This window comes from Hemiscyllium ocellatum, chromosome 2 (assembly GCF_020745735.1).
Source record: "Hemiscyllium ocellatum isolate sHemOce1 chromosome 2, sHemOce1.pat.X.cur, whole genome shotgun sequence".
In the NCBI taxonomy this organism is placed as follows: domain Eukaryota; kingdom Metazoa; phylum Chordata; class Chondrichthyes; order Orectolobiformes; family Hemiscylliidae; genus Hemiscyllium; species Hemiscyllium ocellatum.
This window is the reverse complement of record NC_083402.1, coordinates 93,297,370-93,321,494: the sequence shown is the minus strand read 5'-3', so window position 1 is coordinate 93,321,494 and position 24,125 is coordinate 93,297,370. Positions and strand designations below refer to the sequence as shown.

The following is a 24,125-nucleotide window of genomic DNA, read 5'->3' as shown; positions in this document are numbered from 1 at the left end:
TTAAGTATACACTAATAACAAAGAATGCCAATAAGTGGCACTGAACTCCTTTACCTCAAGGGATTGCTTTTCTCCTTGTAAGTACAAAAGATTATTGTGGAACAGTGAGACTCAACACCATCAAGACATTTTTGGAAAACCATCAAAACTTTTTTTTCACCTTGCAGGACTGTCAGCAAATCCAGATCAAACCAATGGAAAGAAAGCCATTTTCCCACCACTTCCAAAGGCTCAAATTGAAATGATTTTTATTGGTCAACCTTGCCCTTGTGGGTTTAAATGCAGACATGGTATTGCAAATAATAGGCATCAGATGAGGACTGTTGTGGAAATCATAAAAGTCACACTAACACAAACTGCAGAAGAGAATGTTCTTTTGGAGTTGAAGCTGAACAGAGTTAGCAGTAAAATACATGTGGGTACAGAGAACTGCATTATGCAAATATCCTTTGGACTGCAATAATGGCAACATTGGGTGGCATTCTCCTAAGCTGATTAAAATTAAGAAACAAGAAAAATTACATTTCACGGAGGTATAGGATGTGTTGTTATTTAAGTATGATTGTAAAACTCACAATGACAATGCTGATTTGGAGATGCCAGTGTTGGACTGTTATCCTCAAAACTATTTCTCCAGAAGGGATACAGCAACAATGAAAAGCCAAATTAAACAAAATTTAGCACTGATTGTTGTATTATTAGCTGTGCACTTGCTTCTGATTTTAAACATCAATAGTCTCTATTTTGCAAAATACACAATAATGTACTTAATTCTATTTAATTTTTAATACAATTCTGCTTCACAGGTGGAACAATATAACAACGATATATGGGTTTATTTTCAAATGATTATCCTAATGCACTTGCCTCCCTTCGCTTCCACTTGGTGGCAGAGGTCTTGTTTCAAGGTGAGCCTTCAATATGAACAAATTTACTTGCGTCAAGGTTGTAGTGGAGTGGAGATCACAGGAACATAGAAAATAGGTGCAGGAGTAGGCCATTCGGCACTTCGAGCCTGCACCACCATTCGATATGACCATGGCTGATCATGCAATCTCAGTATCCCATTCCCACCCTCTCCCCATACCCCTTGATCCCTTTAGCTACACGGGCAACATATAGCTCCGTACTGAATATATCTAATGAGCTAGCTCCAACAGCTTCCTGTGATCTAGAATTCCACAGGTTCACGACTCTCTGAGGGAAGAAATGCTTCCTCATCTCAGTCTTGAATGGCTTGCCCCTTATTCTTCGACAATGATCCCAAGCGCTGGACTTCCCCAACATTGGGAAAATTCTGCTCACATCTAGCCTGTCTATTTCCATCAGGATTTTACATATTCATATGAGATCCACCCTCATTCTTCTGAATTCCAGTGAATACAAGCCTAGTTGATCCAGTCTTTCCTAAAAAGTCAGTCCTGCCATCCAGGGAATCTGTCTGCTAAACCTATACTGGACTCCCTCAACAGCCAGAATGTCCTTCCTCAAACTAGAAGACCAATATTGCACACAACACTCAAGCTGTGACCTCACCAAGGACCTGTATAACTTCAGCAAGACATCCTTATTCTGATACTCAAATCCTCTCCCTATGAAGGATACCATTAACTTGCCGCACCGCCTACTGCATCTGCATGCCAACCTTCAGAAACTGTTCCACCGTGACACCCACATCTCATTGCACCTCACCTTTTCCTAAACTGCCGCAATGAAGATAATAATCTGTCTTCCTCTTTTTGCAACCAAAATGGATAAATGTATCCACATTTATCCACATCATATTGCATTTGCTACATATTTGCCCATTCAGCTAGTCTGTCCAAGTAACCCTGCTGAGAAGCCTCTTAGCATCCTCCTCACAGCATAAGCTGCCACCCAGCTTAGTTTCATCTGCAAATTTGAAGAAGTTTCTTCAATTCCTTTGTCCAAGTCATTAATGTATATTGTGAACAGCTGAGGTCCAGTACCGAACCCGGTGGCCGCTCACTTGTCACTGCCTGCCACTCTGAAAAGGAGAAAGTGAGGACTGCAGATGCTGGAGATCAGAGTTGAAAATGTGTTGCTGGAAAAGCGCAGCAGGTCAGGCAGCATCCAAGGAGCAGGAGAATTGACGTTTCGGGCATGAGCCCTTCTTCAGGACCCATTTATTCCAACTCTCTGCTTCCTGTCTGCAAACCAGTTCTCTATCTATATATGAGTTTTAATTTCTGTTACTAATCTCTTGTGTGGAAACTTGTGAAAAGCCTTTTGAAAGTCCAGATTCACAACATTTACTCATTCACCATTGTCCATTCTACTGGTACATCCTCAAAATATTCCAGAAGATTTGACAAGCATGATTTTTCTTGAGTGAACTCATGTTGACTAGGACTGATGCTGTCACATTCTTAATGATTGACTCCAGCATTTCCCCCACCATCGATGTCAGGCTAACTGGCCTATAATTCCCCATTTTCTCTCTCTCCCTCCCTTTTCAAAGAGTGAGATACATTAGCTACCCTCCAGTCCATTGGAAATTAGTCGACAGAATGCTGGAAAATGATCACCAATGCATTTACTTTTCTCTGCCAGCAGTGAAATCTTTTCTCGATTGCCAGCAACTCTATTTTCCTCTATTCAATTTGTCAGAAATTGTAGCTTAACTATAAATAAATATTAAATCATAATTTGGTTTATAGAAATAAGGACACACATTTGACTATACAATGGGAGTTGAATTAGGGTCTACATGTCATGACATTATTATACCTTATCCCTCTAATACTCATCTGAAATCTACTGAGACTGGTGAGTTAAAAGTAAGAAACAAGGAAATGGTACCAAGATTTTGAGCTAGCAATATGTATATGTGTTCATAGTACAGGTAGGAGATATTGGAAATATCACAAGATTAGAAGAAAATAAAGAGTCAGAAAAGAGGGGGTTAATTAAAGTAGTCACTACTGCTTGAGCAGAATATTTGAAAAAATAATTTAACGCTGTTAAAATACTGGACCTGCATCCTTGGTACTTCAAAAAGTAGGCTGCAGAGATAACAGGTTAATTGGTTGCAATCTTTTAAAATTTCTTGAATTCTTGAGGGGTTTCAATGGATTGAAAACCTGCAAGAGTAACACCTGTGTTCAAAAAAGGAGGGAGCTAGAAAGGACTAAAATACAGACTAATATACAGCTTCTGACATTCTAGATTGTGACTCCCGCAAAGGGGTTGTCAGCCAGAATTTTGGTGTTGCAAACTCTGAGTCAGCAACATTTGCCAATGAATTCTGAATGCATACAGATACGTGGCCGCTTTAAACCATTTTAATAGTGGAGACCTTTTAATAGTGAATGTGGCCTAATTGTGGATCCTGGAGGCCTGAATGCCTGAATGTAAAGATTGGGTGCTTTATAATTTGGATTAAACAGCTTCCCCCAAGAAATAGCTCCACAGAGGCCAGTATTCTGTCACCAAGTCACCCATCATTTACATGTGGAGAGTCCTTGATAATGACCCAGCTGCGTCAGGCCAGCTCTCAGAGTTATCAGGATGTCTGACGCCCTGGTCTTATCTGTCAACCAGGATTGGACCAGGTTAACTTCCCTAAGCAGGGAACTCATATTCTGTGAGGTCCCCTGGGCTGACCTCATTACAATCACTACAACCTACAACTATTGTTCTTGTAGCTCTTTGATCACCTATCATACACCATCCCAACCCATCCATTCACTCACACAGATCTCCTCTCCTGCCCATGTTCCCACAAGAGTGCAGCCCCAGTATAGGCTACTCATTTCCACCAAATTCACAGGTCTATACTTCCATCCTCCAAATGAAAATGCTTAAGAAGTGTTGATCTGACATCTGTCATTGGGAAAATACTAAAATCCACTATTAAGGCTGTAGTTACAGAACACCTAGAAAATCATTGTTTTGTGAAAGAACTACAAAAATAAGTATCAATCTGGGTACCTTTGTATATGAATCCAAAACTGTTAATTTGTAGGTACTACAATTATTAGGAAGGCAAATTGATTGTTGACCTTTATTGCAAGGGCATTAAAGTATGAACATACAGATGTCTTGATACAACTGCGAGGACAGATGAGAACTGTCCTTACAGTTTCAGTCTCCTAACTTAAGGATGAATATACTTGTATTGAAAGAAGTTCAACGAAGGCTCACTGGGCAGATTTCTGCAAAGATAGTGGTTGCCTAATAAAGGTAAGGTTGAGCCTTTATCATGAGGGAATTTGTGCTTTAAAGTTTGCAATTTTTGAGGTAAACCCTAACTGGAAGGGAAACAGAAAATTGAAATTAAAAAGAGGAAGGTTGGTAAGGAAATAAAAACCTCAGATGGGAGAGATATTAAATGAACATTGTGGGTCAGTTTTTATTGTTGAGAAAGAAATGGAGGCTAGAGAACACGGAAATCAATGTTTATGTTTTGAAAACAGTTCTCATTACAGAAGAGTAAATACATAAAGGCAGACAAATCTCTAAGACTTGATCAAGTTTATCCGAGGATATTGTCAGAAGTTACAGAAGAAATTGTGGGGCCCTGAACAGAAATATTTGTATCATATGTAAACATGGGTGAAGTACTGGAGGGTGGCTGATTTTGTAACCTTTATTTAAGAAAGGGTGTAAGGAGAAGCCTAGAAACTATAGACCATTTGAGTCTGACATTGGTGGTGGGTTTATTGTTGGAGGTGATTCTGAAAGATCAGATATCCATGCATGTGGAGAGGCAAGGTATGATCACAAACCTGATTGAATTTTTTTAATGAAGCAACTAAGAAGATTGATGAGAACAGAGCAGTAGACGTTCTTTACTTAGATTTTTGTGAAGCTTTTGACAAGGTTCCACATCATAGACTAACTAATAAGATCAAATCACTTGGGATTCAGGATGAGCTTGCCATTTGGATACAAAATTAGCTTTATAGTAGGATACAGAAAATGGTGGTGGAGTGTTGCTTTTCAGAATGGAGGGCTGTGACTAGTAGTGTTCCACAGAGATCAGTACTGGGTCCACTTTATATTTTGTCATTTATATGAATGACTTGGATGAGAATATAGTAGGCATTGTTAGTGAGTTTGCTGATAACACCAAAATTGGTGAGATAGGGACAGTGAAGAAGGTTATTTAAGCTTACAAAGAGATATTAATCATTTGGGCAAATGTGCCAAGGAGTAGCAGATAGAGTTTAATGTGAGGTATTGCATTTTGGTAATGCAAACAAAGACATCACTTATACAGTTAATGGAAGGGCCTTGGGTAGTGTGGTCAAACAGACAGATCTAGGGGTTCAGCGACCTAATTGCTTGAGATTTGTATCACAGGTAGACTGGATAGTTTAGAAGTTATTTAGCACAATTGCTTTCATTGCTCGGATCTTTGAATATAGGAGATGGCATGTCATGTTGAAGACGTACAGGACATTGGTGAGGCTTCTTCTGGAGTATTGTATGCAGTTCTGGTTGCCCTGATATAGGAAGGATATTATTAAACTGGAGAGAGTTCAGAAAAAGATTTTCCAGATGTTGCTGGGAATGGAGGTTTGAGATATAAAAATGGACTGGAAAAGCTGGGACTTTTTTTCACTGAAGTGTAGGAAGTTGAGGCTTATAAAATCATGAGCAGCATAGATAAGGTGAATGAAAAAAGCCTTTTCTCTGGGGTGAGGGAGTTAAAAATTGGGGGTATATTTTTGAGGGGAGAGGACAAAGGTTTAAAAAAGACAAGAGGGCAATGTTTTTATGCAGAGAATGATTCATGTGTGGGTTGAACTGACAGACAAAGTGGTGGATGCAGATACATTTGCAATGCTTGAAAGACATTTTAATAAATTCACGAACAGGAAAGGTTTGGAAGGATATGGGCTAAACACAGGGGGCTGGGACTAGTTTAGTTTGGGAACATGATCGGTGTAGAATGGTTGGACCAAATGGTCTGTTTCCACGCTGTATAACTCTATGAATATAAGTTAAATGAGATTTGGAATCCTAAATATCTGTGAAGACAGTCTGTTGAAAGATCAATCCAGGCTTGATGAGAAAAGCAGGATAAAGTGCAGAAGGCAGAGTTTAGATCCAGAAGCTGAGAATAAGTTCCTGAACTTATTTCAGGTAACAACAGGTAATAGACCAAAGATAGGATGAGTGGATCTGCACCATTCAGACAGAATTGAGCAGACATGTGCCATTCAATGTGAAGAATGTGCCCATGGAACTAAGGTTGTTTGTGAGTTTCCATCAGCTAGGGATTAACGAGATATCAAAAGGAGAGGAGCTTAATTCTTTAATAGGAAGACTGAGTTTAAAAAAACCTTGTGATTGATTTTAATGCCATAAATGGTGCTTGGACTGCTCAGACAATTTGTAGGATCTACCTCAGCTGTATTTGCTATTTAAGGTATAATCTCCAGTTTATAATTGACCACAATTTGCCTGTGAATTTATGTTTGATTTACTTTGATTCTGCATGTTAGAATATTGGTTATCTAACATAGTATTTAGTAATGGCTTGTTTGCCTGTTGTATGGAAAAAGGTTGTTTGTCTTAAACCATGGAATCTTAGATTCGTGGACTCAGAGAGGTTCTTCAGCCGCTGGAGTCTACACCAAGTTACATCTTGTGGCATCATTGCTTTCATTAAAAAAAAACCTGGGATTTTGACCTCTTCTCTTCATACATAAAAAATACTGTTCCTTGCTGAGATTTTAGCAATGTTCATTGGAGTTAAGAGAATGAAAGGTGGTCTTGCTGAAGCATGGTAGCACAGTGGTTAGCACTGCTGCCTCACAGCACCAGGAACCTGGGTTCAATTCCAGCATTGGGTGACTGTCAATGTGAATTTTGCAGGTTCTCCCTGTGACTGGGCAAGTTTCCTCCGGGTGCTCTGGATTCCTTCTACGGTTCAAAGATGTGCAGGTTAGATGGATTGGTCATGCTAAACTTGTCCATGGTGTCTAGGATGTGCAATCTAGGTGGGTTAGCTGTGGGAAAATGCAGGTAGGGTAGAGTAGGTGGATCATAGTGGGATGCTGTTCAGAGGGTCAGTGTTGCCTTAATGAGGTGAATGGCCTGCTCCCTCACTATAGGGCTTCTATGCCATTCTATGCCAAAAGATTTTGAGGGGGTTTCACAGGGTGGATGCAGAGGGAACGCTTCCCCTTCTGGGGGTATCTTGAACGAGGGGGCATATTTTAGAAAATGCATTTAGAAATGCAGAAGAGGAAGAACTTCTTCTCTCAGAGGATTGTTAGTCTTATTTTCCACAGAGAGCAGGACATTGAATACATTGAAGACATTGAATACATTCGATCAACAGAAAGCCAAGGATATGGAGGACAGTCAGGTAGGATCTTGCTGAATGGTGTAGCAGTTTTTTAAATGTTTACTCCACTTTTTTATATTTATGAAGAAGAAATTATATGCAATTATGCAAAATTCACCTCTGCTAAGTGAGTTACACTGGCTTGTGGTTAAGTGATTTCCCAATTTTCAAATTATATCCTCAATTTCAATCTATCTATGGTCTTACCCCTTCCCATCTTAGTACCTAAGTCCAGCCCCAGAGTCTTCCCAGATAGCTGCACTCCTCCAATTCTGGCCCCTTGAGCATCTCTGATTTTAATTGGTTGTGTCTGTAGGTCTGGAATTCCATCCCTAACTCTCTTTTCTTTAACATAATCCTTGAAACTACTCTTCCTCTTTCAGTTTGGTGTCAAGCTTAATTTGATATCACTTTTGCATAAATAGAAATTGTTGTTATCTTTGTTGTTGTTGAAAGAAGGTCTCAAGCTTGCAGGTTATAAGCACACCACTAAACACCATGAAGCTCTTAAGGAATATATGACTGGTGACACTGAACTGTTCACAATGGAGTAGTCTCTAGAAATAAAGCCTCATCTTAGACTTCACCTTCTGTAGTGAGATATCACAAGAAGTCAAGGAAAAGGAAGTTTTTCCCTGTCCCCTGTCAATACCTGCATCTGAATAAGTGACATACATAGTTCAAAACATTCAAGCCTTCAACATTTAAAGCTTTTCCAGGCAAATGTGTGATTATCTCAATCTGTAATCACTTAAAATTAGCCAAGCAAAATTGTCACACAGATTCTCAATACATTTCATGTATTATCTGTTATTACTCTGACTGGAGATGATTTGTAAATATTATGTGGAAAAGATTATTAATTTACGGAAGACCATGGAGCTACAGAACATTACGTTAATAATGCATGTATATGTGTTCACATTAAATTCATCACTATTTGAGAAAAGAAAAGATATTTAGTTTGGTTTCCAGAAATGCTGAGCAATTTTAGTTAAAATTATAACATTTGAATTCTGTTCTAATAGCAGGATCATGTACATGTTTGAAGGGGAAATTGGTCAGTGTGTATTGTTCTTAATTCTGGGTGCTGGTTGAAGTAGTGCAGGAGTAGCTGCAGCCACCATCATGCACTTGTTGAAGTTTGCCTTGTTGTTGCTGCTCTCCAGTTACCTGCTATTATATTCTATAAATTCAACATTCTGATTATTATGTCAGCTCTCCCTGATTTATTCTCCAAACTACCAGCAGAATAATCCAAACATTGCAAATGTTGTGGGCAATTTTATCAAGACCATTAACGGGGTTTCCAGTCCAATATCTGTACTGTACAAAATAGATTCTCAATTGTAAATTTAAATTTGTATATTATACATACAAATTTCCCACTACATACTTCATTTGCCACTGAATTTATCTGGAACCTGGGGTTAAACTAACTCAGTAGAGGGGAGGGCTTTGATATTAGAAATGAATATTAGAAAGAAGATACAACATATATTGGATTGGAAAAATGAACAGCATTAGAAGAGGGTGGAATTGTGAGGCAGTCTAAGATGGATTTGGAGTGCATTCATGCAAGTACATGGAACATTGTTAGGATTATAGTGAGTTGCAGACACAAGTATCCGTGTGGAATTCTAGCTATGTGGCAACAAAGGAGATCTAATTTAAACAAGAGGAAAATTAAACATGTAAAATTCATTGAGAAAGAGGAAATACTTTAAAGAGTCCAGCTGGGAAGCATTGTGAGTTTCTGAGAAAAGTAAGGATGGTAATTGTAGAGCATCTGGCCACAATCTTCTAAACTTCATTGAATTGAGGAGCCTAGCCAGTGGACTAGAGGATTGCGAATGGTGTAGCACATTTCAACAACAGAGAGGAAATTAGGTGCAGCAATTACAAATCAGTTAGCTAAATGTCAATGGTCAGGAAACTTATAAGGGCAGGCAGTGGAACAGAACTAGAAATACAACTAGAAAACCAAAATCCAGCCTATTTTTTTCTGGGACATTAGTTCAAATCACACGATAGCAGATAATGCCATTTAAATTTGATATAGTTTTAAAATCTGAACTTAAATATTAGCCTCATGGTGACTGCCTACCCATTGTCATAAAAAACCCAGCTGATTCACTAATGCCTTTAGAGAAGAAAATCTACGTGGCCTATGTGTGACTCTAGACCTATGGCAATGGGCAATTAAGGATGGGAAATAACTGCTGGTAAAACCAGCAATGCTCATATCTCATTAATGAATAAACAAAAGAACAAAATGAAGTAGCATTCGGTTAATAATTGAAAGCCAACATAGATATATTAATTAAAATATCGTTTGACAAATGTGAGTGTTTTTGTTGAAATAAATGAGAAGATTAATAATGTACCTCATTATTTCCCACAGTCCAACCTGTGGAGATTTAAGGTCATCCAAAGTTTTGCTGCCTATATTCTTACTCACACCACATCCTGTTCAGCCATCACTCCTGTTTCACTGACCTACATTGACTTCTGGTTCTGCAAAACCCTGATTTCAAAATCCTTATTTTCAAATCCCTTGTTCCTCTGCTCCATGTCTTGTTTACCACGTCTCAATTCACAACACTGAGATAACAGCAATCCTCTAATTCCAGCCTCCTGAGCACCCACAGTTTTAATTGCTCCATCACAGGAAGCAGTCCTTCATCTGCCTAGGATCTAAGGTTTATGGTCCTTCTCTAAACCTCCTAACCTCTCTTTCCTCTTTTGAAATGCTTCTTAAAACTCAATTCTTTAACAAAGCTTTTACTATTGCTTTTCATGGCTCAATGTCAACTTTTTCTTTGTAATGTGCCCCGTATAGCATTAGTTAAAACACGATCCAAATACAGATTGTTGTTACTGTTGCAGCAGTTTGGGTGATGTTGAGAATGTATACTTCAAAAAGATATTTGGTAAAAAAAAACGCTTATGAACGAAAATGAAGGGATGACGGGGGAAATATACAATAAATTGTTTATGAGATGGGGGCAGAGTAATTGGTGAAAGCTTAAATTGAAGACAAGAATGAAGTGAGGTTCGCCTGGAATTCGTTCCTACTCATCCAACGGTCCACCTTCCATAAAACTTAAGGCCATCAAAGTTCTGTGCTTTCACTTTCTCGTCTGATGTCTCACGCAAGTGAGAAACACCTTGCTTGCAAAGAAGGCCGATTAATCAATTTATTTACTGAATGGAATCACACCTCAACATAGCACAGACGTTTCCAGAATTTATTCATTCACTAGATGTGGCATCAATAGCAGATAGCATCTATTGACCAAATGGCTTTTTGGGAGGTGTTAACGATCTATTCAGACATACAAATCAAGTTTAACAAAAATGTTTACTTCACATGTAAACATTCAGCGCCTTCTAGTACTATAACTAGTGCAGCAATTTTAACATACAGGAGTTGGAAAATGGATTTCTGAGTAGGAATTGAAAACGCATAAGCTTAAACCTATTCCATGTAACATAGATTTTAATATACTTGCAGAAATCTATATAGATTAAAGAGTTGGATTTCTTAGGTAAACTTCTGCACCCAAACTGCTGTTTTTTGTTTTCTGTAATTTACCTGGGACACGGAGGATCTCCCCTGACTTCTTTCTTAATCCAGTGTCCGCTTGCCAGGGCCATTTCGTGTAAGTTGCTGCAAACGGTTCACGTCAAATTCATTCTGCAATGTAAACAGTGAAAAATATATTCGTGATATTGAAGTATATACCTCAGATCAGCAAGAATTTGCAGATAGTTACGCTGCGTTGCAAAGCAATGTATTCCGATATGTCACCGCTAATTCTATAACATAACGTCCTGTAACCCTGCATTAACTACCTTCAATCGACAATTAAGATCGCTGCTATATCTACTCCAGATATAAATGCGCCTTATTCTGACGCTAACTCAATGTAATTGTAGACGTTTCACATTGTCCAGGTGCAGTTGCTACGCTACCTGCACACTGTCAATGATTACCAACTGAATAGCATTTCCGGGGTTCCAACTGTCAATAATATTGCCACACAAAAAAATAGTTAACGCTTCAAGATTTGTAACTAGCTGATTTTTAGTCACAAATTAAAATGCATATCAAGAATTGCTGGAGGTTTAGTTCGAATGAAAAGTTTATTTTTGTTTTTGTCCAACTACATATCCTGTGTACTCAACGAGTTTGAATGTATAGTAGAACTAAAGCACTAGTCAGAATGTTATACTTTCAAGCCACATCGAACTAAAGCACTGGGAACAACTTAAGATTTTTTTTTGTACGTCAACATGGAATTAAAGTGTTCCTTGCTATAAATTTGATGGATCTAAAAACAAATCAAAATCACATGTAACTTTCTATGCTTTGAAACATTTTTTTCTGGACTCAAAGACCATTTTAAAAATAATGAGTAATGAGAGGGCCTGTGGCCATGATGCACGTTAATGTTAAATCCCCAGTAAATCTTGCTTCTGCATCATACATAGCTTTGATCAGACATTTCAAAACATATTGACATTCAAAAATTGGTGCTTTTCTGGCAGCTGTTTTTAAAATGTTGCATTATTTATTCATGAAATCCATTTACACCAAGAAACCTGAGCTGAGTTTGCCGATTAAAACCTGAAATGGTCTCGATCTTCCAGGAACCCTCTTTAATCTGGTATGCTGATCTTTCGGGTTATGGTATATAATTCAAAATTCAATGGTGAACATAACTCCAAGGTAGAGTAAATTTCAATGGTTCAGCTCTGTCAACTAGCGATTTGGAGATGTTGTATTTGCATGGTGCCCACTAAATTAAAAAATCTAGTATTTAAGAACCACACTTTTTCTATTTTATAATTGTACATTGTCGTTCCCCATTTCAAAGTTAGTGCTACAAGGCCTCATCAACGAATGAACTGTATTCTAGCTGCAGGCTCAAACCAACAGAATACTATTTTAGGAGGTCAACATTATTGAACCTATAATTTGACAGCTTGACTCAGCAATATAACTAGGACCACTAGTCAGAATGTTATACTTTCAAGCCCCATCGAATTTCAAGCTGACATTCCAACACAGTGCACATCATGCATTGTCAAATGAGCTGTATTTTGAGTGATGTTAAACCAAAGTCCAAGGGGCTGACTCGGTGGGAGAAAGAGATCTGTTAGAAGAAGAAGGTTGTATATTAGGTTCTTAACAAAAATGTACCAAAAACTGCTAGTGATTTGTAATCTAAATGAAGGGCTTTTTGTTAAAGAATAACAAAATTCCGGGAGAGTGCTTCACACACCTTTTATCCACCAAACGAAGTGTTTCATTATTATATCACATATTAACTTTTATCACTATTTTCAGTAACATAATGACTATACAAAGATCTCCATCTACACCAATCATTAAAAAAGCTCCATATTTTGGGCACTATTAATCTCTCTTCAATTTTAGATTGTATTAGAGCTAATTTAAAAATTAGATTTTCTACAAAACAGTACTTTTCACGATAATGATTTGTATGAATTCTGAACAATATAATTTTGGCTTATGTAATACCTGGTATGCTTTAATTCCTGATGGAACTGGTTGGCACTTCTCACGCCCTGATGTACCTTATCATCACTGAATCCTCCACTATCAACATCCTGGAGGTTATCATTGACCAGAAACTCAACTGGACTTGACACACAAACACAGTGGCTACAAGCCTAAGTCAGAGGCTAGAAATGCTGCATCGAGTAACTTGCCTCCTGAATCCCCAAAGCCTTTCCATCATCTACAAGGGACAAGTCAGGAGTTTGATGTAATACTTCCCAGTTACCTTGATGAGTGCAGCCCCAGCAACACTCAAGAAGCTTGACACCATTCAGAACAAGCAGCCGCCCTGATTCACACTATATTCACAAGCATCCACTCCCTCCACCACTCATGCTCAGTAGTAGCAGTATAGTGCATACTATCTACTAGATAGAAAATCACCAAAGATCCTCTGGCAGGACCTTCTAAACTTCCATCTGGAAGGACAAGGGCTGCAGATACATGGGAACAGTATCACTTTCAAGTTCCCCTTCAAGCCACTTTTCATCCAGTCTTGGAAGTATATCGCCTATTCCTTCACTGTTGCTGGGTCAAAATCCTGAAATTCCCTCCCTACTGGCATCATGAGTGAACCCACAGCAGGAGGACTGCAGTTGTTCAAGAGATCAGCTCACCACTGCCTTCACAAGGCATCTAAAGTCTGGCAATATTCCTGATGAAGACCTTATGCTCAAAACATTAACTGTCGTGCTCCCCGGATGCTGCCTGACTAGCTGTGCTTTTCATCACACTTTTTGATGCTGGCAATGAATGCTGGCCAGCCAGTGATGCCCACATCCCACATCCCACAAATTAATAAGAAAAACATTTGTCATTATACTTCTGTTTTGTAAATGGTTGGCAAGTTTTGGGGAGTCAAGAGGTGAGTCATTCACCACAGAATTCCAAGCCTGCTGTTATAGCCACAATTTTTAGTGGCTGGTCTAGTTCAGTGCGGGATTCACTGATGATTATAGCGTTGAATAGTTAGATTCACTCTTGTTTGAAATGGCTATTGCCTGACATGAATGATACTTGCTACCTGGATTAGCGGTGCTGGAGGAGCACGGCAGTTCAGGCAGCATCCAAGGAGCAGCGAAATCGACGTTTTGGGCAAAAGCCCTTCATCAGTAATAAAGGCAGTGAGCCTGAAGCGTGGAGAGATAAGCTAGAAGAGGATGGAGGTGGGGAGAAAGTAGCATAGAGTACAATGGGTGAGTGGGGGAGGGGATGAAGGTGATTGGTCAGGGAGGAGAGGGTGGAGTGGATAGGTGGAAAAGGAGATAGCTGAAAATGTGTTGCTGGAAAAGCGCAGCAGGTCAGGCAGCATCCAAGGAACAGGAGATTCGACGTTTCAGGCATAAGCCCTTCTTCAAAAAAGGAGATAGGCAGGTAGGACAAGTCCGGAGGAAATGACCTGGAAGTTGCACTGGGAGAGGGACTCCCTGAGATTCTTGTAGAGAGAGGAGGAAAACTTCTTCAAGGCAGGCATCCTTGCAAGAGGATTCGCAGTAGGGTTAAAATCAACAAGGTAAAAACAATGACTGCAGATGCTGAAACTGGATTCTGGATTAGTGGTGTTGGAAGAGCACAGCAGTTCAGGCAGCATCCAAGGAGCAGCGAAATCAAAGTTTCAGGCAAAAGCCCTTCATCAGGAATAAAGGCAGTGAGCCTGAAGCGTGGAGATATAAGCTAGAGGAGGGTGGCGGTGGGGAGAAAGTACTTGCTACCTACCAGCCCAAGCCTGTATATTTTCCAGGGTCAACATAACAGTTGCAATTCTTTATCACTTGACTAGTTGTTCAGTGGGGTGCAATATTTTGGCTGCAAGTGACTGATACACGCTAGGAGAAGTCCACCACCTCCAGTCTTTTCTCAAAGTGATGCACCATTTCAGCTAGGTCGGATCTTGCTGTCCTTTCATAATTCCTGGGACAAAATCCTGGAACTCCCTACCAAACAGCACTTTGGGAGTACCTCCCCACATAGACTGTTGTGTTTCAAGAAGATTTAGTGCCTCCAATGTACTTGCATTCAAAATATTTATAAAGACAAAACCTGCCAATGACGTTCATATCACAACCCTGATTTTTTTTAAAAGGCAGGCCATATTTTGCATTACATGCGCATAGATAGAGGAGCATGCCAGTATATAACACAAATATGTATTTAATAGTTATTGTGCTTGCATCCATGATGGTTATTAGTAATGACAGCATGCTTGAAAGTATAAACGTATTGGCAATCTGCCCAGGATCGGAATGGTGGCTCAGTGGTTAGCACTGTTGCCTCATAACGACAGGGACCCGGGTTTTATTCCAGCCTCGGGCAGCTATCTGTGTGAAGTTTGCACATTCTTTGCATGGGTTTCCTGCCACAATTCAAAGATGTGTAGGTTAGGTGAATTGGCCATACTAAATTGCCCACTGTGTTCAGGGATGTGTAGTTCAGGTACATTAGTAAGGTGAGGTGTGGGTCTGGATAGGTTACTCTTCGGAGGGTCGGTGTGGACTTGTTGGGCTGAAGGGCCTGCTTCCACACTGTAGGAATTCTATAATTAAAGTCTGTCCTCTGCCCATTTCACCATATCCTTTGTTTTCCTCTTCAGTTGTTTATATAGCCTCCTATTTTCAAATTCCACGAGGAATGAAAAAAAAATTCTGGATTAGTGGTGCTGGAAGAGCACAGCAGTTCAGGCAGCATCCGAGGAGCAGTAAAATCAACATTTCGGGCTAAAGCCCTTCATCAGGAATGAAAAAAGCCTAGGGAAATTAGAACAGCTGGACCTGCTGAGGATATCCAATATCTTCTGTTTTCTTTTTAAGTTTAAATTTCACCATACATTTTGTTGTGTTGAAGCTTTGATAACTACGTTTGACTACCGTCCTGCTTCTAATTGTAGGCGCGTTGCGTTAAACCCATGTGACCTTCTCCGTGTAAGTTTGGGGCTGGGTTTTGTTGGAGTACTTGGTCGCTTTTTGGTTTCGAATTTGGCGCCTAAAGCAATGTTTCTCAGAGGCGTGTGGCTCTCGCGTTGTCAGATCCCGGCTCGTATGACGGCGGTGGCGGCAGCAGCAGCAGAGACAGGGGAGGAGCGCAGCGTGAGGTTGGAATGTGGTGGTGGAAGCGGCAGCAATGTAGCGGCTGGGAGCAGGGTTGAACTCGGATTGTATCCCTTAGGGCGTGAGAGCGGAGAGCCCGTACTCGACCAGACCCTAGCCCCTGCCGGACAGCAGCCGCCGCCGAGTCCCCGACCCACCCCCAAAACTCAGCAGCCGGAGGAAGAGGAGCGCCTTACAACGCTTGTAAAATGTGATAAAATGACACAGGAGAAAAACAAAAGAACAAGCCGCCCTGTCATGCTAACCAAAAATATCATGAGAGATCCGAGTGCAGTAAGTCACCTAGATTTTGTTTAAAAAACCGATTGCGCAGTGCTGTTTTCTAATAATGCTGCTGAAACAAAGACAAGGTTGGCTAGTTCACCTACTGCGGCCTGCTGCAGAGAAGTTTTTTTTCGCGTAGTCTTTTCGGGAAATGAAGAATTTGCAACAATTTCTGTTTCTTTAATGGCTGACTGAATGTCTCGCTTCAGTTTTCCCCTTGCTCACCATTTGTTTGGCATTTCATTGCGAAAAATTGGCCGAGTGAAGTGTTCATAGTGGATTTCTTTTAAGTTTTAGCGACTCGACATAGATGTTTCATTTTAAGAAAACGAAAACAAATTGCGTTTTATTCGGCTGGATGTTTACAGGTTGTACCGGTATCCACTGGATGTGTATCTATTTTACTACCTTTTGAAGTACATGTATAACAACAACTCTTTTGCATATACTCAAGATCTGTTATCTAATGGGAAACATTACTGTCATGTTACAATCAATATTTCGAAAATATATCGCTTCATTTTCAATGTACGTGTTGTCTGTCTATCGATTTTGGATTTTCGGGCAATTTTTGAAAACGCCAAGACAAATACAAGTAGACGATGTGTGGGATGAGGTTAGCAGCATCGTTTTACTTCAATAACAGACACCTATAAATGAAACCACTCGTGTTGTAATGTCCGGTGAAGCTGCCATCTTTTAAAGCGCACAGGACGTTTTTATGCTGATTTGTCTGCAATCGCAAATTATAGAGATAAAATGTGGTTAAATAAAAGTGCAATGAAGTTAGACCGTCTCTCGGATGTATTTTCGAATTAAGTTTCTTAATGATTCCTTAATTGATCAGCCATGATCTTATTGAATGGCGGAGCGGGCTCGAAGGGCCAGATGGCCTACTACTCCTATTCCTTATGCTCATCATAATGTTGAGGAAACTGCACTTACATTACCGTGAGTTCAGGTTGTTTGTGGTTTTCTAAAAAATTCCTTATTTTCCATGATTTCTTAGTAGAGGTGGTAGTAGTGTTTTTGGGCGTGGAGAGGGGAAATTTACCGCTCCATGGGTAACTAACTGTTGTTTCTCAAAAATAAGAAGAAAGTCGTATAACTCACTGATGATACAAATGATAACGTAGAAGGGGGTGTGGTTTGTGAAACTGGAATAAACACTAGGAGGAGATTTTGGAGGTGTCTAATGGATCTACGGTTTTATTTTATTAACACTATCATTATAGTGGACTGTTTATGAATTATAATACCATAAGATATAGGAGCAGAATTAGGCCATTCAACCCAATGAGTCTTTGATCATGGCTGATATATTTGTCAACCTCGTTCTCCTCCCTTCTCCCTGTAGCCCTTAATCCCCATACTAACCAGGAACCTATTTATCTGTCTCTCTCCAATGACTTGGGCTTCATTGCACTCTGCAACAAATCTGTCTACAGAGTCAGCACCCTGTGGCTGAAGAAATTCCTCCTCACTTCATCTCCTCTTCACCCTGAGCTGTGCCCCAGATCCTGGTTTCTCCTCCTAGTGGAGCTGAAAATGTGTTGCTGGTTAAAGCACAGCAGGTCAGGCAGCATCCAAGGAACTGGAAATTCGACGTTTCGGGCCAGAGCCCTTCATCCGCTCTGGCCCGAAACGTCGAATTTCCTGTTCCTTGGATGCTGCCTGACCTGCTGTGCTTTAACCAGCAACACATTTTCAGCTCTGATCTCCAGCATCTGCCGACCTCACTTTTTACTCTCCTCCTAGTGGAAACATCTTCAACTCCACTCAATTCAGGTCCCTCCAATATGCTGTAAGTTTCAATCAAATTCCCCCTCATCCTTGTAAACACCATTGTGTACAGGCCCAATGTCATCACTGCTGCTCATGTGACAAGCAGTTCATTCCTGTCATCATTCTTGAAAACTTTCCCCAGCACATTCTTCCTTTGATACGCAGCCCAAAACTACACACAGAAAGCAGTCTGACCAGAGCATTATTCAGCCTCAGTAGTTCATGTGCTCTTATTTTCTATCTCCCTTGAAATAAATGCTAACATTGCTTTCAATTTCCCAATTGCCAACTGAATCTGCAACCATAAGAGAATCCTGAACCAGGAATCGCAAGCCCCTATGTGTTTCAGATTTCTCTAAATCCTTTCCCCATTTAAGAAATAGTTTGCCATCTCTTCTTGCCAAAATATATAACTTCACACTTTTCTACATTGGGTTCCACTTGCCACTTTGCCCACTCACCCAGCGTGTCCCAGTCCTTCTGCAGCCTTGCTGCTTTCTTACTGCTATTTTTGTGTCATCTGCAAACTTAGCAACAATACCCTCAGTTCCTTCATCCATATCGTTAATGTGCAATGTGAACAGTTGTGGTTGCAACACTGACCCCTGTGAAATTCCCCTAGTCACTGGCTGCCATCCTAAAATAGTCCTTTTTGTCCCCCTTTTGCCAGTCAGCCAATCCTCTATCCATGCCAGTTACCTTGTCCCTGAAGAACTCTCTTTTATTTTGAAGCCTCCTGTGTGTCACCTTGTCAAAAGCCATTTGGAAAACTAATTAGATTATGTACACTGGCTCTCCTTTGCCTAATTTGCCCATTATCACCTCAAAGAATTCTAACAGATTTGTCAAACATGACCTCTCCTTGCTGAAGCCACGCTGATGCAATGTTACTTCAATACATGCTTCCAAGTACACCTCATTCTAATCCTTAATAATGGACTCTCAAATCCTGTCAACAACCATGATCTGACTGACCAGGCTATTATTTTGTGTCTTCTGCACTTTAAGTAATGGTGGTACAGTAGCCATTTCCCAGTTGTCTGGGACCCTTTCTGATTCCAGTGAATCCTGAAAGATCACCATCCAGGCCTCAATAAATCTCCTCAGCTATCTTCTTCAAAACTCTGTGTAGTTCATCCAAATCTGTGATTTGTCCACTTTCTGACTTTTCAGCTTGCCTAACGCCACCACCTTTGTGATGAACTCTACACTCACTGCGGCTGCTGACTCTTCATTGTAAAAACTGATGCAAAGTACCTGTTCAGTTTCACTGCCATTTCTTTATTCCCTATTACTACTATAGCCCCATTTTTTAGGGGCCCGATATCCACTCTTGCACCTCTTACTTTTTTTAGATATCCTTTCAACAACATCTCTGTGATACCTGCAAAATCATACCCACAAATTCAAACTGAGCTAGAAGCTCATTTACTTTTTGTGCTCTGTACATTTAAGTATGACCTCTTTAGTACTGCATTGATTGACCCCCTTCTCACATCTGTCCTATTATCTGCTGTTCCTGACGTTAGATTCCTGAAGTTTTTGCATACTTTTCCTTGCAACTGAACCCACCATCCCAAAAAAAACTAAGGTGTTTTTGAATTGCAAATAATATTTTGGAATTTTTTTATTGCAAAGTAACAGCATCATGACTGGTGTAATTTATTGAATGGAGTAGGATGAACGTGCTGACATTCTGCTTTGTTTTTAATTGTATTACAGAATGTTTACATGTTGTAACCAAGTTATAATTTGTGTAAAATTCCAAAGCCAGCATAATTTTGTATTTCCTTTGAAAAGGCAGATATGATTTTTTTTAGAAAACGGACATTTCTTTTCAGGTGATTTAATTTTTGGGTTCAGATAATGCTGCAAGTTTCAGTATTGCAATTTAGCATCCAAATATTTTCCAAGGTTATAATTATATTAAACCCCAAAATACCATCATCCTCTTTGTACTTAGTGCAACTGTGAACACACAACCCACCTGGTTCACTTTTTAAATAATTTTTGCTGTTTAAATATAAAAGTTGTTACTGAAGTAGCAAGCCATAAATTGAGCCCATTATTCCAGTTGTGGTATCAAATGTTTTTAAGGTACCCCCAGTACCCTAGTCTCTACCTGACTTTGAGACCATGGTTGATAGAAAACATGGACCAAGTGTCATACAGCATATAAATAGACCCTCCAGTCCAACCAGTCCATGCCAAACATGATCTCAAACTAAACTAGCCCCACCTGTCTACTCCTAGCCCATATTCCTCCAAGCCTTTGCTTTCATATACTTATTCAAATGTCTTTTAAACATTGGGAGAAAATGAGGACTGCAGATGCTGGACATCAGAGTTGAGAGTGTAGTGCTGGAAAAGGACAGCAGGTCACGCAGCATCCAAGGAGCAGGAGGATAAAGGGCTTATGCCCTAAACATAGATTCTCCTACTTCTTGGGTGCTGCCTGACCTTCTGTACAAAAGAAATTGCTCCTCTCGTTTTTAAATCTCTCTCTTTTCACCTTTTAAAAAATATGCCCTCGGTCTTGAAATCCCTGTTGGAAAAGACAATAACTAATGCCTCCATCTATACTCTTTATTAACTTCTACCAGCTCGCGCCTCAATCTTCTGCGCTCCAGGGAAAAAACGTCTCAGCCCATCCAGCCTTTCTTTATAACTCAAGCCTTCATATCCGTCACATCTTGGTAAATCTCTTCTGAACGTTTTCCAGCTTAATAATATCCTTCCTATAATTGGGCAAGGAAATCGATTCAGCTCAGTTGGCTGGATTGTTGGTTTACAGAGCAGTATGATGCCAACAGTAAGAGTTCAATTCCCATGACCAGTTTAAAGTCATCATGAAGGATTCTCCTTCTCAACCTCTTCCCTCGCCTGAGGTCTGGTAGCCTTCAGGTTAAATCACCACCTATCACGTCTCTCTGCGAGAGCAGCCCCTATGGTCTGGTAAGACTATAGCGACACTCAAATATTGGGCAACCAGATTGGACACAATATTACAGAAGGGGCCTCACCAATGTCCTGAAAGATCTCAACATCACCTCCCAACTGTGGTATTGAAAGAACACTGAAGGCAAGCACGCCAAACTCCTTTTTAACAACCCTGTCTCTGTGTGACATAATTATGTCCCTGAACTCCAAGGTCCCTCTTCAACATTATACAAGGCCCTACCATTAATTGTATAAGTCCTGCCCTGTTTGTTGCACTAAGATGCAATACCTCATAGTTATCCAGATTGAACTCTATCTGCCATTTTTCAGCCCATTGACACATTTGATTAAGATCCCTTTTGTAATTTTAATATGGTTAAGGCTTTCTATGCCACCAATTTTGGTGTCACCCATAAACTTAGTAAGCATGCTTTCTGTATTCATCCAAATCTTTGATTCAAATGACAAACAAAAGAGGACACCGAACTGACCCCTATAGAACTCCAGTCCGAAAAACAATCCTTCACATTGTCTCCTGTGTTAAGCCAATTTTGAATCCAATTGACAAGCTCGCCCTGAATCCCATGTGACCTGTCTTTGCTAATTAGTCTACTATGTGGAACCTTTACAAAGGCTTTATTAAAATCAAAGTAAACAATGTCTACTGCTCTGCCCTCATCAATCTTTTTAGTAACTTCCTCAAAAACTCAATCAAGTTTGTGGGACATGGTTTTCCTCTCAAAACCTCACTGACTATTCTAATTAATTTTTGCTTCCCTAAATGTCCATAAATCCTTTCTTTTACAATTAGCTCCAACACCTTTTACAAGAATAGTTGCAAAGACAGAAGAACCTCAATTATCCAGCATTCACTTATCCGAATTTCGGATTATCAGGAAAGATCGTAAAGTCCCGATACTTGGCTAAACTACGTTATCTGAACAAAGGTTCTTCTGTAAACAGATATAAACTACTCGCATATAAAACTGCTAACTAAAACTACAATTCTCTTGTCAACCTCTCCTTATACACACAGACAAATATACAGTCAAAATAATTTATTAGTAGATGTAGGCAAATTGGAAAGTCAGTTCTGCGATCTTTGCTTCCTACTTTCAATGTTGAGATGGTACTACTTCGTGAGCCAGGTCTTTGGTGTTCGGTTGTCTTTCACAAAAGCTTTCACTCATCTGTAAGAGGTGCAGAGCAACTGACTCGGTCAGAAAATATTTCTGACTTATTAATTCAACAATTACAGCTCACAGCATCTGAAGTAGATAAAACTGGTTTTCTTCAAATTTTGTTTTTTTTTAAAATTGCTGCAAACATGCAGCTTCTGGGGCAAACAGTAGCAAATCCTGTGCCATTTTTTGTGTCTCTAACTTCCCATTTCAACCTGCACAGTTAGCTGAGAACCAATTAACTTCACTTGAAAACAGCTTCTGATCAGCTTCACATCGCAGGAACCCTTAGGCACAGTAGGTGTCAAATAACTTGCTGCAAAATTGCTGACTTCATGGTAAATTACTGTTTTTTGAAGTTATTTCTCCTTGCCGTCCAGCTTTTAAAGATATAATGAAAAAACATTTTCGTGAAATACATTAATAAAACTTTATGTAATTGCAATAAATGTTTTTAAACAAATTACTTGTTATTGATTGCACATATTTTGTATATAATCTCGTCATTATGTTAACCCCCAGTTCAGTTAGGCAAAAGTTTGCATTATATCATGCAGCTTTTTGTATTGCAATGTGGTTTTTTTAAAAATGCCCCAGCAATGCTCAAGTAATTGGAGTACAACAGTGTTAAAATGATGTACCTTTTCACTATGGGCTACCAAGTCAAGTATACAATTGCTGCTCTAGCTATATTCATATTTAGTCATAAAAATGTACAGCATGGAAACAGACCCTTTGTTCCAACCTGTCCATGCCGACCAGATATCCCAACCCAATTTAGTCCCACCTGCCAGCATCCTGACCAAATCCCTCCCAATCCTTCCTATTCATTATACCCATTCAAATGCCTCTTAAATGTTGTAATTTTACCAGCCTCCATCACATCCTCTGGCAGCTCATTCCATGCACATACCACCCTCTGCATGAAAATGTTGCCCCTTAGATCCCTTTTATATCTTTCTCCTCTCACCCTAAACCTATGCCCTCTAGTTCTGGACTCCCTGACCCCAGAGAAAAGACTTTGCCTATTTATCCTATCCATACCCCTCATAATTTTGCAAACTTCTATAAGATCTCCCCTCAACCTCCGGCGCTCCATGGAAAACAGCCTCGGCCTGTTCAGCCTCTCTCCATAGCTGAAATCCTCCAACCGTGGCAACATCCTTAAATCTTTTCTGAACCCTTTCAAGTTTCACAACATCTTTCCGATAGGAAGGAGACCAGAAATGCACGCAATATTCTAATGACCTGTACAGCCGCAACATGATGTCTCAACTCCTGTACTCAATACTCTGACCAATAAAAGAAAGTATACCAAACACTGCCTTCACTATCCTATCTACCTGCAACTCCACTTTCAAGGAGCTATGAACTTGTGCTCTAAAGTGTCTCAGTTTAGCAACACTCTGTAGGACCTTACCATTAAGTGTATAAGTCTTGCTATGATTTGCTTTCCCAAAATTCAGCACCTTGCATTTATCTGAATTAAACTCCATCTGCCACTTCTCAGCCCATTGGCCCATCTGGTCAAGATCCTGTTGTAATCTAAGGTAACCCTCTTCACTGTCCACTATACCTCCAATTTTGGTGTCATCTGCAAACTTACTACCTGTACCTCTTATGCTCGCATCCAAATCATTTATGTAAATGACAAAATGTAGAGGACCCAGCACCGATCCGTATGGCACTCTACTGGTCACAGGCCTCCAGTCTGAAAAACAACCCTCCACCACCACCCTCTGATTTCTACCTCTGAGCCAGTTCTGTGTCCAAATGGCACGTTCTCTCTGTATTCCATGAGATCTAACGTTGTTAACCAGTCTCCCATGGGGAGCCTTGTCGAACGCTTTACTGAAGTGCACATAGATCACATATACTGCTCTGCCCTCATCAATCCTCTTTGTTACTTCAGAAACCTCAATCAAGTTTGTGAGACA

The 24,125-nt window shown here is 39.9% G+C and overlaps 1 protein-coding gene across 1 annotated transcript in view; it reads left to right on the top strand.

The window, feature by feature from the left end:
* Nucleotides 1-15,959: 15,959 nt before the first annotated feature.
* LOC132824221 (hippocampus abundant transcript 1 protein-like) overlaps nucleotides 15,960-24,125 on the top strand; it is a 107,580-nt gene continuing 99,414 nt past the window's right edge. Inside the window, exon 1 of the mRNA XM_060838529.1 lies at nucleotides 15,960-16,291. Coding sequence (XP_060694512.1) covers nucleotides 16,217-16,291 — 75 coding nt within the window. The 5' untranslated portion in view covers nucleotides 15,960-16,216. The remainder of the gene's footprint in view (nucleotides 16,292-24,125) is intronic.